The 19,108-nt window shown below is 37.5% G+C and overlaps 1 protein-coding gene across 1 annotated transcript in view; it reads right to left on the reverse strand.

Annotated features, from left to right (window-relative positions):
* Nucleotides 1-19,108, reverse strand: part of PIEZO2 (piezo type mechanosensitive ion channel component 2) — a 283,067-nt gene that overhangs the window by 105,804 nt on the left and 158,155 nt on the right. Inside the window, exons 6-7 of the mRNA XM_072330043.1 lie at nt 10,713-10,923; nt 8,286-8,499 (exon numbers count right to left, since the gene is read on the reverse strand). Coding sequence (XP_072186144.1) covers nt 8,286-8,499; nt 10,713-10,923 — 425 coding nt within the window. The remainder of the gene's footprint in view (nt 1-8,285; nt 8,500-10,712; nt 10,924-19,108) is intronic.

A 19,108-nucleotide genomic window follows, 5' to 3' on the forward strand; every position in this document is an offset into this window, starting at 1 on the left:
CGCTCAGCATCAACCAAACCACCAATGCACTACCAATGTTACCTGAAGCTGAAACCAGGGCATGAGGAAGGCGCAGTGCAGTGCCATCTCAAATTCTGGCAAATAATTTTAAGAATTTTGATACACTGGCTAAACACAGTCCTGTGAATAGTGAAAAATACAGCCTTGTGTTCTGTTTGGATAAAGGAATTTGAGAATAGGTTTCAAGGTTGCTGAAAAGAATCATCAATTTTAGAATATATTTGCAACTCCATTTTCATTCAACATAAATATATTTTTCAAATGGAATGTTTAGAGTTGCAATCAGACATCTAACTCAAAAATCTTAGCAGACTTTAAGAAAGAAATACCCCCCACTTCACAGTCGCACCTTATTCATGTCATTGCTTTTGTCAGTACAAACATTGGTGAGCAAATATTGTCAAAGATGAAGCACAAAAAGAGTAAAAATTTCATTAAAAGTATCTGATGAGCACCTTGAGAACTTGCTAAGAATTGAAGTTGATGCCATCAAATCAGACTAATGAGTTAGTTTCACAAAACCAAGAGCACGTAACCCACTGGTCACTGACAACAATGACAGTGGGTCACCTCTGCTGGTACAAATTTTGATGAGTGTGGCATGCAGGCTCCAATTCATCAGTGATGAAAATGTATAGATAATGGTGGTAACCATAATGAAAAATAGTGCTCTGTAGCTGAGAATTTCTTCCATCAAGCAGAGTTACTGTTCATTGGATCTGCTGTAGTTTCTATGGAAATTAATGAGGCATTACTTTCGGAGTGACCTACATATATGCAGACCAAAACAACTCCTCTTCACTCAGTGTGGCCAGACAAGCCAAAAAGTTGGACACGCATGAATAACATGATCAAAGTCATGCCTGCTTCTGCTGAGACTGTCTTTGGAGCTTGGTGGGGGATGAGAGTTATGGAGGACACAAGTGTCTATGGAAATGGAGTGCCACTGTACTGACTGATAGAGACATTGCTGCAGTCTACCTACTACTTCAGCTATTGCTTTTTTCCAGAGAATTTCAAACTTGCTGTAAATTCTGGCATAAGCAGAAATTTGCTGATTTTAAGTTTGCTGAACTGCAGTACGCAGTGGAAAGAGATGGCTATTAATAACCAAGTGAAAACCAGCAAGGGCTACAAATTCTCACTAATATAACTGTTAAGTCTACACTCACTTCCCCATTGTCACTACTGGACTTCCACCAAAACGCAATCTAACCATTTAAAATCAATGCTGATACAATTCTACTATAAAGTGATTGCAGAGTATTGTGTGCCAGCTGATAAGTGAATCCCCAAGGAATCCCTCCAAATGAGCACTGAAAGAGGTGGATTCATTTTGGATGTATCTCTGAATGCCCACATAATAGACACAAGGCTGGAAATCTCACAGGAGTGAGCAGGTTTGCAATATCTCCACATCTTTCCTGCTACAACTCACTGGGAACTCCACTTGTGCTTCTCCAGTTGCATTTGGCTATTCCAGACAGCGCTAACAGGATGGTTAACAGCACAGAACTCAGAGCATAAAAGATTAAATTAACCTTCTGCAGACTTATAAAAAGTTCAATTTTAAATTAAATTCAGGGCCAGGTTCAGTCAATAGGACTACTTCTTTGCCAGTCACCTTGAGCAGTTCTTGATATAAACCACACCAGCTTGTTCCAGTGAAGTAAGACACCAAAAGGGAACTAAAGAATATTGGAAGGTTTGTTTAGAACCAGTACATCTCCCTCGTAGGAATGAGAAATAAACTTAATGGAAAAGTTCAGAACTCTTCCTATGATTTTTTTTTAGTATTCCTTAGTTTACTTTTTTCAACTCTTATTTTCAACCCTTCTGCCATACAGCCATTAATGCATTTAACAGCTCACCAGCCCCAGCTACAGGAGTTTTATGTGTTGTAGGATGATAATGTTAATGTTTCTATTCAGAGCAGTCTGTTGTTACTGTCTGTCAATACAACTAAAGTTTCGTCAACAAGTTCATGCGACTTCATTTGCAGTTTATTTACCCTCCTTGTTCAATGAAGCAAGGGCTAGAGAAACCATTCAGAGTTCAAAGCGTCACAGAGTATTTGCACAATCCATGAGCAAAGGAATAAAAATCTTGCAACTTCTGGTGAGAAGAGACTAAGAGTAACATTTGACTTGATAGGATAAACAGTAGATCTTCTGTATAGGATAGGTCTTACGAAATGAAATCATCAAGAACTGTCACAGCTCTCTTCTTCAAAGATTTCCTAGCCTTGTTTTGAGATTTTCCCTTCATCTTAATCCCACTGCATTACTCAACTTTGTTGTACTGAACAGTATTGATTGTTGTCATTACTAACTGCCACAGCTTTCAGAAACAAAGCATGTGCTGTCGTGCTGCCTGTGAACAAGGGCTTTTATATCTGACCTTTTCCTACTAAAATCTGGTCAGCTTCAATTAGATTTGACAAGAGCATCACAGTATCTCAAAAACATGAAAATCTGAGGGTTGTTTTATTTTTAAAGTACTAACCCCATAGAGAGAAGAGACAGTACAAGAGCTTCTCATGAAAATACCCATCCCACTAAATTAAGCACCTGTGTGCAAGACTGTCTAAACTCTGTCAGTCTTTGAATCATTCTGGACACCAGATATAAAATATTAGGTAGTTAATAAGAAACAAACGTTCAGCTGATAGAAAACAATTGTTCATTGTATAGTACTGTAATGTTTCCTAGCATCATATTTAAAAGTTCACATTGTGTGGTGTACAACGTTTTGGGTTAAAACATCCATTGTAGAATCATGCAATTCAGAACAGCATTTACAGCGAGCTATCTATCTCCTAGTTTAGGAAGCAATACTTATTACAATAATAGCAAGAATGGTTGCTGTCTTTTGTCAACAGGAGCCTGAACTTGTGTTTCTGAGCTGTTAACAGAATCATTCGCTTCCTTTGTAAAATAATTTAAAAAAATAAAGATAAGGAAGCTGAAGATAAAGCATTAAGAAAGAATATAAGCTAAAGTCTTCTATCTAAGTAGTATTAATAGTCTCCTAAGCAGTGTTGTCATATAGCTGGTACGAAGCTCAGCTGCAAAACAATAATACAACATTGCACATCAATCACCTAAACTGTGTAAGAAAGAAATCCTGGCTCTCAAAGCCAAACCAGCCATAGTGACAAAAGCAGTGGCCAGTATGGCATGGTTTTGTGCATGTTCTGAAAGAACAAATTGTGCTTTTTCTGGCAGAGGAAAACAGAAATAGAGCAAGGGCATAGCAGTGTCTTTGCATGGCATGTACCCAGAGGTCTCTGTCCTGACAGCAAGTGTTTTAGTGCCATGGTGGTAAGTGGCTAAGAAATCAGGCACAAGGCACAAAACCATCCCAGTCAAAGGGCAGATCAATATGGGGCACACAAATGAACTTCAAACACCCTATCTCATCAAACACTGCCTCAAGACCATTCTGAAAGCAACTCCAAAAATCACAGAAATTTATATGGGGGTATGAATACTCTGTCACTCCCAGGTGAGCCACCCTCAAGGCAGGTGACAAAGATGGTCTGCAGCAAGGCCTGATCATGGCAGCAACTCAGGGGAAATGCTGTTGCCCAGCTTTCAGTTCCAGCTGTTCTGCAAATGGAGAAGGAGATCAGTGCCTTACCCTGCAGTGATACAGACATTGCCAACAAGGGAATCGATCAGCATTATCATGCTATTTTGGCAATATCTTCTATCCGGCTGAGATGTTATTGGCATCCCTATCCTCTAATTTCAGAAAGATGATTACAGCTGAGTATTCCACCCCTATCTGACAGCTCCAGGAATGTTCTGAGGCTGTGCTTAGACCTTGTACTCTGAATATCCGGGGCCTTTGGGCTACAGATTTCGAATGCAGATATTAGCTTTTTGGAAATTCAGGTGAAAAATTTTAGACTGGGCATATTTCAGATCAACCAAAAGAAAACTGGGATATTCTGAATAAGAGGAATACTCCTCTCCCATCAAGTAACAAGTTTGTTACCGATCACCATAAGACCTATTTAAAAATCCTGTCCTTGAAAAGATTTATAGGCACCTTTCAGAAAAAAAGTTTCCTGTTTAAGACAGACTGAGATTTGCCTTCCCCACTCAGACTGCAACGAAGCAAACAGCTGTTAACTCTAGATTCACTTACAGAAGCTGTGAAATGATGTACCCCTGTCAAGCAGCTGGCACTCCCTGGACTCCCAGGTTTGTTTCAGTTCATAAGGGTGATTTCTTTCTATAGATCAAGCCATTTTTGTTTAAACTGTTTTGAACATTACTTGCTTGAAAACTGCAAGGAATGTAAGAACTACATGTAAGACCAGTGCAAGATCTGAATCCCAAAGATAGCACATAGGTTTTAGTTTAAATCTGACTGTGGGACTTTTAAACAAATAAGCATATAAGCAAAGTTTTGGACAGGAATAACTTTGCTAACTCAAGATAAACTTCATACCACTGCACTGATCCTATTTCTTCACATTGGCAAGGCTTTATCATTGCCCTCATTACATCCTTTTGCCAAAACAAGCTGCAACAGGAAGAAAGGAGGCAGTAATCTGAAAAATGACACACATTATTGTGTATTTTTTCAGGCTGTGACACTGCGTACATAATTTCTAAAGTCCTTTTAGCTAATTGACTTGTTTTTATTAAATCAGGTGAAAAGAATTTTATGGCAGAAGTATGATATTTTCAGAATTTTGTTTTAAATGGGTACTTCTCACTACTGTTTTCCCATCTCTGTAAATCAACAATTCTGTGACCTATACAGCAGCAAGTCACAGAGGAAATAACTATTTTAAATAAAAGTGTGAAAGGAGTGCGATTGTTTCATTTTTTCAGAGATCAGGCAGCATTTAACCAGTGCAAACTTATGTAAATACGTAACTCCTACTTGAAGGGCAGATTTGCGTTATTAAGACCAGTCCCCCTGCTCCACTCAGGTCACCCCTTTCCTGGGCAGTCAGAGCACTGCTTTGAATGATTGCTCCTCACATCTCCACCATAGGCTGGTCTACAGAAGAAAAGCTGTGAAGACTAGACAAAGCTTCACTCAAGCTCTTCACTGACATACCTGACAGATTAGCTACACTTCAGTTTTTCAGTGCCCTACATATTTTCCAGTCTGCACATCCCAGTGCATGCTACATGGTGTTAAATGTGTGTTCACGCCATTTCTACATGCCCGCTGCAGAACCAAAAAGCCACAACAGTAGATCTGAAACTTTGTGGAAGATCAATGTCTCCATGTTTGATAACAGAAATATAACAAAGTTCTGTGTTACCATAATGTCCTATTGCAGAGTGGTGGTTATGGTATTTTGCTTGCAGAATCTCATAAGGTTCCAGGGCAGAACACATAAGTTCACCTAACCAGACCAGAGAGAATATATTTCCCTGGGTTTATTTCAGACCATTCCTTTCAACAAAATTAATTTCCTCTGGCAACACTGTTCAATCACTTCTTACAATCACAGACACTGAGTTTTGAGTTAAAGTGTTCTTAAAAGGAAGGAGCTGCTCAAGCACAATTCAAACTAAAGCTGACAAATATTAACTTGAGAATTTTCCAGCTTGTCTGGGTACAGTGTAACTTTATCTAGTCTGAAATCAGTCAGTGGAGTGGTAAGCTGAGTATATTATTATTTAGAGACAACACACCTTCATGTGAACCTGAAACAGCTGGAAGATTTCTTTTGAACTTGAAATCTTGAACCCAGAAAAATACCAATGTTAGCCTTATGCTCTGCCAAGAGGAGAAATATTCATGTACCCTTGCATCTTAGAAGAGCCTATACTGAGGGACAAGCAATCAAAATTTCCAGAAAAAATAATAGCCCTTCTTCCCTCTGTTTCACTACTGTGTTTGGGGATTAAGTTCCATCTCTAATTGCTCTAAAGTTAACAGATGCAAGTACATGTATCTCTTCTACATTTCTGAATACGGGGAGTTTTTTGCAGCTGAATAAGTTCATACAACTGAGTAAAGATGAGAACAATCTTTTCTCCTTTTGCAAAAAGACATTAAATAAGATATTCAGGGTAAAAACATTAGACAAAAATACCGATAACCAAATTTTTTTTTGCCCAACATGTCATTTACCCGTTCAAGACATCTGCTAGTATCTGGGATCTCTGCATATTTAGCTCTGTTTCAAACAAAGACAGCACATAAAATAGCAAGGCTTCAATATTTTACTGGGATAAGAAACACTAAAATATTTTTTTTCTGAACCACACCAGTACATGTTACTTTTGTTTCCTTCTGCTCCAGCTGCTGTTTATATGCCAGTCCTACTCCGGTCATTAAAAGTTTAATGAGTGGCTTTTCCTTATCCTCAAATTTGCACATTCAAGCATTCTGAATACCTGCCCTGATGCTCATCAAAGAGTTCTCCCTAAAAGTAGATTAAAGAAAATTCACAGGAGAATCGTGACTGGGGAAAGAAAAAATAATTGCAGCACCTTCTGTTGAAGATGCTATCAGTGTTTTGTATCTTCAAAAATGATTTCCTATGTAATTTAGAAGATAGTCCTTCACATCATATATGTAAAAAACAGACTTCAAAAGAGTACAATTTCAACAGAAAGTCTGCAGAGAAACTACACAATTCTTGCTTATAACAAAGCCTAGAAAGAAGTTCCAAAGCCCCAAACCAGGATTTTTTTTAATCCAGACTCTGAAGGTGCTTTGTCTTTCTTCAGCAAGATAAAGGCAATTTGCTTGCAATCATATTTTAATTTCAAAAATGAGTGACTAAGCTGAAGTGATATCTGTGTGCTAAATGAAATTGGATCATAAAATCTAGAATTACACTATTAACAATAAATAAATAAACACAGGAAATAATCTGGAGACAAAATAAATTGAAAATTCAAGTTGATTAAAGTTAATAATAAATATATTAAAATGAAGAAAGAGACTTTTACAACTGATGAGTCTGAAGAGCGCTTCTGGTATTCTAACAGAAATGTGAAACATGCTTCCTTTCTACGAGAATATTTTTTGGGGCTTGTAATATAATGAGATGATATCCTCATACCTAAACAGATGAAATGTGAAATGCTTTGTTTCTTTTATGAATACACGGAGAAAGCAATACAAAAGTTTTAGGGAGGTTGTGAGTATTTCAGCAAGTCAGAACTAGAAATCACTCAGTCTCCTATATTAACCTCTAGGTGGCACAAAAGAACCTAAACGAAGTAAACCTTTTTATGACTTTCCTGGTAATCCTATGCCCTCCATAATCAGCTTCCTCAAACAGCAGTTCCAACATCACAGAATACACAACTATTAATCTGTACCAAATAGCATATCAAAATAAGTATTATAGTATCAACTATTGTGGCTAACCAACTCATCTTTTTTTTACTGCTTTTAATGATGTGCTTTGAAATACAAGTAATTAATTGATTAACAGTGCATCTGATGTCCCTTTCCATTCAACTTACAATACTTACAAGGAACAATGAACTTTCTAGATCAAAAATTAAGCTTTACAATAAGTTTAATGTAAGGAATGGCACTAAATGGTGCACAACAGCACTAAAAAACATGCCCTGAAAACAGTTTGCAACAATAGCACAGAAGAAAACAAAAGGCATAAAATACACACATTACTTCATCTTCTTTTAGAATACAGGATAAAAGCACATCAAGACATTAAAGGGTCACCAAATTCCCATCTATTCAGTATTTATTGTAGCAGTAACTAGAAATACTGGCATTTGACATAAGAATGATGTGGCTGTTGATATGAAGATAAGATTGGCACATTCTGTGTGACCACAGAAAAAATGTATATTCCCAGCCTAGTATTATGCACAGCAGACAATATACCACAACTGCCCTGTCTCTGCACACGAGGATGGCAGATTACTTGAGGATTTTGCCTCAGTTAAGACATTTCTTCATTAAACCTCAGAATATTTTCCCTTAAAATAAAATGTGTATGCATACTACTCCTTTGTTTTAACTCCTGTCTTAGCTGAATACTTGTCACTCACATGTGAGGATATGTTCTGATAAAAACAATCCTCATCTTCCTCTAGTCACAATCCCCAACTTTCTGTAACAAATTTCAGACAGGGCTGTCACTGCTCTTCTATCCAAAACCATTCGGTTCATTGTGCTTCCACTCTTCAAAGACCAGACAAGATGTTTTCCGAAGTTATGCATAGAATTTGTCAAAGCAAAGGCCATCTGTTTCAGCATGTGATTACACAAGAATTACACAAGAAAGGAATTTCTCTTACCTGGCATAGAAGTCTTTTGGTGGAACAACCTCCTGGAAGAACTGCAACTGGTACAGATAAAGTCCAATCAAGTGCCCTGCACTGAATATAGCCATTAATACACACAGACAGCTGAATATCAGCGGATCAAATGCTTGGCAACAGGACCACCATGTGCACAGGCCCAAAAATACAAAGAAATATACAGCTGAGGTCAAGGATGGCACCATCATACCTGCAAAAACAAAAACATGGAGGATTAGAAAACTGTGGGAAAAAAAAACAAAAAACACCATTTGGTTAAATCTAACGTCTGACAAATGCATTTAATTACCTAACTGTCTTTACGCTTTACAGTTAACTCTTAAGATTGCTATTAGTTGGGACACTAGAGGGAAAGGATCCTGTTTTTTGTGGGGTTTTTTTTTTGCTCCATTCACTTATTCTATACCTTAGCACTTGGGATGCAACCACTCTTCAGAAATCTTCTCTTATATTTGTAAAGATAAGCATGGAGGAAACCAGAAGTGCAGCTGCAAGACTGGTCAGTAGATGCACTACCATATTAAATTTCAAAATGAACTGTAAGTACGAGATGCTAAAATGACACAGCACGTGAACAGTGAAAAGCCTTGTCATGTGTAAAGCTTGAGATATTCTGAGTTAGTAAAAATGGAAAAAAAACAACACCATGATTCATACACATCTGCACCTTTCACAGAACAGAATTCTTGAAAGGCATAACGGGAAAGAGAAGGGCTCAGAAGACTTTACTCTGGATTTTAATGGCAGAAATTCTCAAAAGCTGGAGTGGCCACATCCATGTGATGCTAGGCAACATATATGTACCGTAAGGACCCTCAACTATGGAAATGTTGCCTGAGTTTCATTATCACATCCTTTTACATCACAGAATGCTTGTCTATGCTCCAGTGCTGGCTTCTCCATAGGTTTACAAATTTAAACACATGGCCAGACCACAGGGATCATTTATTCTGACTGCCTCCATAATGCAGGACATGAAACTTCACCCAGTAATTTCTGCCTTGAGCCCCTGACTACTTATTTTCTTCCTTCAAAGAGATACTTTGTCTTTATTTAATCACTTTTGGTGAAGGAGAATATGCTATGACCATGAATAAGTTGTTTATATGGCTAATTACTTGGGCAGTGAAAAATACAAAATTTATTTCTGGTCTCAAATTGCCCAAGTTTACCACTTAGCTATTGGATCGCATCATAAGTTCTGCTGGATGAGATGTCTGCTACAAAAATGTCGGCCCTTTGTAACTTTGTCAGTACTTTCAGTCTGCAATCAAATCATCGTTCATATTCTTTCCCCCCTGGCACAGTGACTAAGGAAATATTTAACTGATTAAACTTGAGGTCTCTCTCTGGAATATCTCTGTAATACAGGCTTCCAGGACCTCAGGCCCTTTTTATTTGTAACTCTCCTCTGAACACCTCCCAGTTCTCACTGTGTTTTGGAATTACACAGACAAACTGTCCAGTGCCGCTGAAGAAAATGCCTCCTACCACAGATATTCCTCAGTTTCATCCTCTGTATCTATCTGTATCTATCGATCACTTTCGTTTCACAGCACCTCTCTTCCCAGATGTCAGTCTCCATGGCGATCCATACCACCTATTTTTTTCCTTTTCAGATTTATTACTTTGTTTTTGTTTACATTTATGACTGCTAGATGAGATCACCTTACTGAAAAAGCCTACCTTATCAAGAGTCACACCCCACCTGTCCATGTCATCCAATACCAATACCAAACTTTCTACTCTTTATATTCTTGTACACATCTATGTTAGGCATATATTTCATACGTGAGGACTCCTCTCAAATACCTGATAAATACTAATTTAGAACTGCAGGAGCCAGTTTTAAATTCATATATTACAATCTTCCATAATTTTGTGTATTTCCATTCCCTCAGTAGCTGATTGTGTATTACTAAATCAAATGTCACATAAAATGTTAGACATATTTTAAAAAATCCTACTTTTACCAGCCAACATTAAAGGCACATCAAAAGGCATTGTGAAGACTGTTTATCTCTTTTGTTATACACTGTATGGTCGTCCTTTTAATCTTTTCTATCAGTGTGAACTCAGTTCATTTTTATACTCTGAATAGACAGGACCAAATCTATAAATTCATGTCAGTCACTTGTATTATGCAACTGTTCACCATTTGGCTTGAATAAAAGCTGCAAAAGTCATATACAGAATGATAGGACAGCACGGTAGTACTAAAAAAATTAAGCAATTCAGTATATTCCATTGCTTGCCAAAAAGTTAATTTAAATAAAATCAGCAGCAGTTTCTTTTCCCTTCAAAATTTCCATTGTTATTCCCGCAGGTGCTGAAGTGCTGAAAACTCATTTCTTAAATGCATAATGCAATGGGCTCTGGAGGAAATTTTTCAAAAGCACCAACCTGCTGAACCAAGTAAAATTGTAACAACAACTTTTCCAGTGGTGATTATCATGTTGCCAATAAACTCTCTCAGTTTGGATGCTAGGGAGGCAATTCTACGCAGGAGTTTTAATTTCATTGTTTCCTCAAATTCTGCTTCACCACAGTCTTCATCATCCAGGTCTTCTTCATACATCAAAGCATCATCTGGCTCTAACTTTTCTCTTACAGCCTAAAGGAGGAGGATTAAAAAAGAGAAAATGCCAAAGAGTGAGAGATTTTGAAATTTTAAAACACAGATATAATATTAACAATGAGGCCTTCTTATAATCTTCAACTAGGAAGATCTCCAAGGAACCAGAGAGTCATGAAAGTTGCACTAAAGCTAGAGTTGTGCACTGATGGCTCTCAAGAGAAAAGGACGCTAGGAGTTGTTGCTGAGAAATACTTCAGTTCTTCTAACATATATACAATAAGCCACAAATTCTATATGAAATTTTATTTGGTTGGCAGAGCATCCTTTCCACCTTGTGATATATAATCTCAAATTCCTCTTTGGTTTAAGGGCTTTGAGTATAAGCTCCATACAATAACCAAAAAATACCATCCTGGTTGAAGCTCCTCAGCTAACTCTACTTTTCAGCCTTTCCTCAGTGATCTGAGAGAGAGCAACAAGGGCTGAGATAAATGGGCAGATAGTTCATGAGGAAGGGCAGGCTGAGAGAGAAAAACTATACCCAGCAGAGGCTCAGAGAAAGAATCAGAAATGAGGAGGTAGGCAGTCTATGGAAAAGGAGAGAAAGTCAATGAGAGAGAAGTAGCGAAAGCTTAAGTAATCTTCAAAAATTTAGAAAATGAGAGCAGGGGCTTAGCACTGCACAATGCAAAAAGGCAAGGAAAGAAATGGGAGAAGGTCCTTCATACTTGAATAGTTTGTTAGGGTTTGGCAGTGGCCTTCACCATCAAGCCTCCATCGTATCTTGGAGACCAGAAGACATACAGAGCTCTTGAGTGATGCGGAACAAATCATCAACCCACTATGAGAATCACCAGAATAAGCAGGAGGCCCACCCAGAGAAACCATTTATGGAAAAGTTAGTCATTCACAGACACGAAGGGGCATACATATACATATTAGAATGTAGTAGTTTAGAGCCAGATTCTCACTCTGTAACAGCATAGCTTTTTTGGCACTATTCTGGATTTACATTAGCTAATGTTCTGACCAAGCAGTATCTCTGTGTAAAAATGGGAGACGATTGGTGTTTTTCATTAGAATGTCAATTTTTTTTATTTTTTAGTGACTTCTGGCAGCAAATAAATAAATAAATAAATAATCCATATTGACAGATATGATTGCAGCAGGAACGGCCTGCTTAACTCATCAAAATTCTCCAGTACCATTTTGTTAGACAGATTCTCAATGGGAAAAATATTCTCATGGGCCCTTGTTCCACCTCTAAGCTCGGTGCCAACTTTCTCCTGCTTTGAAGCATTAACAATGTTGTGTTTGCCCAGAAAAAGATTGCTCATTCCCAAGAGTATCTGCTTTACAGATGATAAAATATGTATTAAGTACAATAGGGCTGACAGAGGAAATGTACCTTTCTCTTGGACATATCCTGTTACTTCACTAACTGTATTCATTATAAATGGAGTAAGGTAACATATTCATCCCTTTGTTATTGTCACCATTCACTCCCAGAGCTCTCCAAATGCAAATTATTAGATCCTGATGCAGAACAATGGAGAGGAGATGGCAGTCCAAATAGGCAGTTGACACGTTTTGGGCCATTCAGCACAACTAAGTTTTATATCCGTTCATTGTTTCAGCTTATATATAAACTCCTATCACAAGAAGAGCTAAGAATTCAGAAATAGTGCTGACAGTAGTTTGAATGATACATTATGCTCTTACTTCTTGCAAAACTGCTTTAGTGTGAAATCCATACAAAGAGCAAAAGTAATGATAACTTCTGCTTGGGCTATAATTACCAGATGAACTTGCTCCTCATCTAGCGTAGATATTCCAAAGAAGACTATGAGGACAAACACCTGTAAGATTATCATGAACCTATATTGTAAGTCATACATTTACTATAGCTTAAGTGAGTTGGCACTTAACCACACACATATAAGAATAAGACATAAAAGTCCGAAGAATGACAAAAGAAAATTAAAATACTTTACCTGTAAGAAAATAGAAAAAGTTCTTGAGGGAAAAGTAACACAGTTAAAGTACTTTTAAGTATACATTTGAGGGAAACACATAATACTTTCAAGGAACAAATTATAAAAGGAGGACAAGAGGTAAAACAAGTTAAAAGAGCCCTACTTTTGTTGTCTTCACAGTTCTACACTGATAATCTGTTACTGACACACATATCACATAGCATGCCCAGGGAGAAGCATTAGGAAGGAGAATATTTCACTCAACCAGAACAGCTCTGAGAATGAGATGACCAAAAGCTTCTATGAACTGACTGAGCTGTACAGAGATTAAACGTCGCAAGAAGCCTGAAAGTGGATGATCTACCCAAGAAGTTACTTTATCTTTCCACTTCTATTTAGGTAGCAAAATATGTACTTCAGGATCTACAAAAATTTCCCTATCTGTAAGCTTTTATGAATGATACTTTAGTTTTCTGCCTTATTCTGTCTCACAGTGGTGTCATTAATGCCACAGTCAATGATTATTCAAGTGAAAAGACTCTGAGAGCTAAGCAACTATAGGTTTGATATTTTGTATACAAACATATCTGTTTGTACTTTGGTATCCAAGGTGAAGTGAAGTAGCTGAAAGGCCATGTTCCTTTCCTGAAGTAGCTGAAAGGCAATGTTCCAGTGTATATCAAGAAGACAAACTTGAGTTTTCCCACTCTCATATCCACCTTGAACCAATTGGGTAAACTGGGACGGCTTTCCAGTTTTTCATGCTGAACTCTTCAAACTGCCAAAGGCACGCAAACGGTGAACAGTTCTTACATTCAGCATGGTGATAATGTGCATGTTGTTTTAACACTTTCTGATGATTAAACAGCCATGCAAGTACACGCTCATCACAGAACACCATTCCTCCAGTCAGATGGCTTTGCAAAGCTCTTTTTACTATGTGGATTAGTCCAAAGCTACAAACCCATGCTACATAGGCAACAGTTAGAAAAATACTTTTACTTCCATAATAAATTACTTATTATGCAATTACAGGATCCCTGTGGATGCTGATTAAATCAAATAAACTTCTCCATTCAAGGCGTATAGAGCATTTGTGAAGTCATAAACATGTGTTTCCATGACCTTTGCTCTGTGGAGCAGGGCCCTAGGACTTTTTATAAACAGACTAAATGTAGTTTAAGTTTTTCAGCAATCGTGTGGAAGTCCCAGGAGTATTTATTGTAAAACATTTTTTTTTTTTTTTTTTTTTAAACTTCAAATTTGAGAGAGAATACAGGCAAGGAAACAGTATTGCCTCTATGGCAGCTACAGCAGCTACTATTGAGGCCAGGGCCAGAATGTCCATTAGCTACTTTGGGGGTTGGTTTATTAACATCTAAATTTTACATGTTTCATCTGGTACAGTATAAACACTGCTGCATAAAGATATCCTCTAGTCCCAGAGATATATTTACTAACAGGAAGCTCTAACTCCAACCGAAAGTCCATTCTTGATTCAGAATTTTCCTTGCTTTGCACCTATGCTTACTGCTATTGTGTCTGTGAACACAAATTTGCTTATTGACTTTTCAATTCTACAAAGGAAATGAACACAACACATCAAGAATCCAAACAACAAAAGAGCAACAAAACTTAACTAACCAGCCCTGTTACAACTAAGGATACATCAGTATCTCCCAATGGATGCCTGTGAATGTACTGCATTATCAGCACCTCTAAAGTATGCGCTGCTAAGCTCACAAGTGTAAGTTCTCACGAAAGTTCAGGTGCTTCCTCCTTCCTGTTGGCTGATAAATGCTGTACAAATAGCTTCTTTTGCAGCGTTTGGACATTTCCTCCCAGCCAGTACCAGGAAACTAACAAACATAGAGGAGTGAGTACATGAAAAATAAAACATAGGAAAACACAGTCAGGCGAATTTTGCCAACTTTTTATAATGTGTTGCTTCTAGAACTTTTAATAGAGGTTAAATGGATCCTGCTATGTCAGCTCTATTTATCTGTAGATTATGTGGGAATTATAAAAAAAAAATATATATTGAAGAATGATGTGATAAGCCTCATTATCCAAGTCAATGGTGAGACGGCACTGTTTTCCAGGTGGATTAGTGGTGAGTGAATGGCTGTGTGGTACTGAGCTCCTGCCAGGTTAAAACCACATCAAGCAGTGCCATCTGAGATGGCAAAAAAAAAAACAACCAAGCAGCCCAGCATCCCTGGTGCTGGTACTGCCTTGTTCTCAGGCAACTTGGTTATCTCCTAGTTGCACTCTGCACAGTGTCTCTGTGAAGGAAAGTCTGAACAACCTCTGGAGGTGCAAAAGCCCTTAGGCACACTTGTGTTGTCCCTTAATTGCCATTAGGGCTTCAGAGTTTGTCCTGACAAGGAGCTATTGTCTGGAGCCAGAACTTTTCCTGAGCCCCCTCCATAGTAGCCTTACCCTATAACCCTATAATTTTGTAACATTTAACTAAAGAAAGCTGGTGCATTCAGTTGAGATGGACCATATCAGAACATGGCTGAATTCCTACTTTCAGGAGTACTTAAAATGCCTTTTTTTCTTTTTCTTTTTTACCAAAAAGCTCCTTATTTTTAGAAATCAGATAGTTACAGGAGTAGGAGGAATTCATCACAACCCTACTATTAGGAGCAGCATCTCTAAATATACCCTGAAAATGCATGTAGAAAAATTAACCAGGGTAATGCAATATTCTCCAGACAGATCCATCTGTGAGTACAAAAGCTGGAAGAGAAATTTAAGTGCTATTTGTTTTACCATCAAAGGAACTGCAAACCCTTAATGGGATATAAATGATTGCAGGTTTAACCTTCAGTCAATACTAAACCACACTAAGGTATTCATTTATTGCATTTTCAATTTCTCGAGAAAGTGGAGAACTCCACAGTTCTTATGAAATGTCCAGCATATGAGAAGCAGTGACTGTCTGCTTTTTCAACCACAGAATTGCTTTCATACTGACAATTCCTGTGTCATTCAACTTGAGCTGTACAGAAACAGATCTGTCCAGCGAGATCATCTTCTTTAAGATCTTTAAGATCAGATTGTATGAGATAGATATGCTCAAATGATAACTCAGATGAGTCAACAGAACCTTTCTCTACATATCAGAGAGGAGGTAGGGCTGCAGATTACAAGCTCAGGCTGCAGCAGAAACCCACTCTCTAGACTCGGCAGTCTACACCCACAGTCAGTTCTGCACTGAGTAACTTCAGAGGAAAAGCCTACTAAATTAGCAGAGGTAATCAAATGTGTAACAATTGCAATAAGTAAGTAATTTTGCTAGGTGTAAGCTTAAGATCAAAGAGGCCTTTTGGAATTTGCACAGCATTCTAAAACACTGATTATACCAAGGAGAAAAGTCCTAAATCAACAAAAATCCTATAATCTTAACAAAGAATTTTATCTCTGACTGGTCTAAAACATTCTAAAGCTTGGGTCAAATGTCTAAATAGTTTTAAATAATATTGGAATAGTTGTGTCATCTAAAATAACTTTCAATTCATCTGCAGATTTTGATAGAAATGAACTGTGTGCAATTCCAGAGTAAAATATCCTGTAGGAAACTGTCATTCATTACACACACAAAAATGATCAGGGTATACACTGGAAATGTTTAGGCACAAAGGCTTTTAGAGATTCAGAGAAAAATGAAAAAAGAAAAAAGAGGAAAAAAATAAAGCACGGGTCTGAAGCAGGACAACAGGAAGTCAAAATCATTAAATCCTGTATACAATTGATACTGTACTGAGAATGCCAAAAATTGTTTCACTTCCAATATACCTACTGCACCTGAGCAAACATCAAGTGATTTCAGCACAAGACTCACTTAGTGAATATGGAAATAGAGTTTCACATTTCAACTTCAAAAAGCTGTCAGACATATAAGCCAAATGCAAAAGAGAGAGGAAGTCACAGACAGAGTTTGGTGGTTTGGCTTGAGATGACTAAACATGGTTTCTAGTGAAAAGGAAATAGGGAGGCTTGGGTTATGACTACAAGGCACAATTCAGTACAGACTCTAAATGAGCTAGTGCAGATATGGGAAGTTGCATAGCACCCATATGGAGTAATTCCTGGATGAAGAAGTACACACATTGTACCACTATCCATCATGCTGAGAAGCACGATAAATAACCCTACCAGAGTGCCATGACTATTGCAGTACTGCCTTAGCTTGTATGGAAGTAGCCTAGGTACTTCTCCAGCACTGCCCTACAGAGCCACAGACCACTGGGATGAATAGGAGAATAGAATATCTAATCTATAGAAAGATCCCAAATTGCTTGATTTCTTTCATCTTGCAAAACAAGCATCAAAGATATATATATATATATATTTGCTCTCAAAATATCAGGGAAATAAATGCTGGAGAAGAAATGATACTGAATCAAAAGTGCACAAAAACAAAATAATATAATGCAGTCTGGAATACACGTACAACCTAAATTAGAGGGTTTCTAAACACCAGGAAAACAAACAAACAAAAGAAACACCAAAAAATCCACAAAATTTCAGAACAGGGCCTTGTCAGGAGCCATGATGAGGAAAAATGGCTCGGTTTTAAGATGTGGTTTCCTGTCTTCCGAAGGGAATACAGCTGCCTGAAATAGCAGGAGAGCGAATTCAGATTCTTTCTTGGATTGTGTTATTCATATCTTAGGCTGATAAAGGAAATAATATTATAATATTTTGCTCTCCTGGTTTACAATACTGCATCTCCAAACCTGGAACTGAAGACTTTTAGAAGAGCAAACCAATAAGACCAGTGTTGAGCTGTCACAAGAAGAATTTCATTGCATATCTGTACTGTTTCTAACCAAACCAAGGCAGGTGCATGCTGAAGTTTCATGCTAAACAGGCTAACTGCATTTGGTAATACATAATGCATTGCACTATGTAACATTATCTAGCTGAGGCACTGTTGTAGTGTAATTGCGTATTTGTGTTAAGACTTATCCAAATACATGTGCATCAAAGAAGCTAATGTAACTTGTAAACTTCTGACCCCAGTTAAGACAAGATGCATTAGAATTGTTACTGAGGGAGGCAGAGTAAGGTCTGGCAAACTTCACGACTACAAACAGCGCAGGCAAAAAGATAAGGATACTCTACTTAAACCACATAAATAAGGTGTTACATCTTACTCTCACCACATCCAAAGCACACAAGGGTTTGGACCAGCAGTTCAGAGGTCAAAACCAAAGAAGTATTTATAATTTATTAGAAAAAGTGAGCAAACATCATGCTAAATAAACTTGCTGGGGGAAAAAAAAAAAAAAAGAAAAAAAGAAAAAAAAGAAAGAAAAAAAAAGAAAACAGGATGAAGTACAGTATGAGAATACATAAAAAGGTTTCTTCATGAAGCTAAAAGAAACCAAGATACTCATTATCTCTCTCCGTTTCCCTCTTTATCACCTGTAGCATCTTGATATACTTATTTACCACCTTTGAAGAAAAGCAGATAGTGAAGAAACCTAAATTGCAGATGGGAAAATGTCTACAGAAGTCAGAGCCAGATGGTCAAGCCAGGTGAATGTTTGATACGGTTAGAGTAACATTAGATGAAGATAAACATAAACACAAAGCAATAAACTCAGGAAAACTCGGCTCATCCCCAGAAAACAGGGAAGTCATCTAGACAGGGTCATGAGCACCACTGTAAATAGTTTAAAGGAGACCTGCGGGTGTGAGCAATTACGGGGAATGTGAAAACTCATCTTTCCCAGAGTGTACCTTAGTCTGAATTAGCTCTACTCATGACGCAGGTTGTCCAAGTAGATGATGCACTAGTAGATTAATCCTACCCAACATTCTTTGATTGTAATCATTGTAATCATACCATCATTTAGGTCATCTATATGAAATGCTGAGGCATTGATAATCGCTGTAGCTCAAAAGGATATTGCAGAACATTGACTGTTTCAAGGAAAAATAATGACAATGACCAAAGAAATGAATAAAAGAAAGAACAGGGATTGCTTACCTTTTGAAGGATAAATATGTAAGATAATAAATAACTTCATCTTCCTTATAGCATCTCGTGCTGTTTTACAACATGTAATACAAGAGAGCTTCCATAAAATTAAAGAGTGTTAAATTAAAATAAAATCAGAGAGCAGTTATTAAGTTGTGGAAGTCCTTGCTTCATGACGCTACCGAAGCCAAGAAATTAATGAGGTATTAAAAGGAACTGGATAATTATATGTTTAACAAGACTATAC

The sequence above is a fragment of the Excalfactoria chinensis genome, chromosome 2, assembly GCF_039878825.1.
Source record: "Excalfactoria chinensis isolate bCotChi1 chromosome 2, bCotChi1.hap2, whole genome shotgun sequence".
Taxonomy (NCBI): Eukaryota; Metazoa; Chordata; class Aves; order Galliformes; family Phasianidae; genus Excalfactoria; species Excalfactoria chinensis.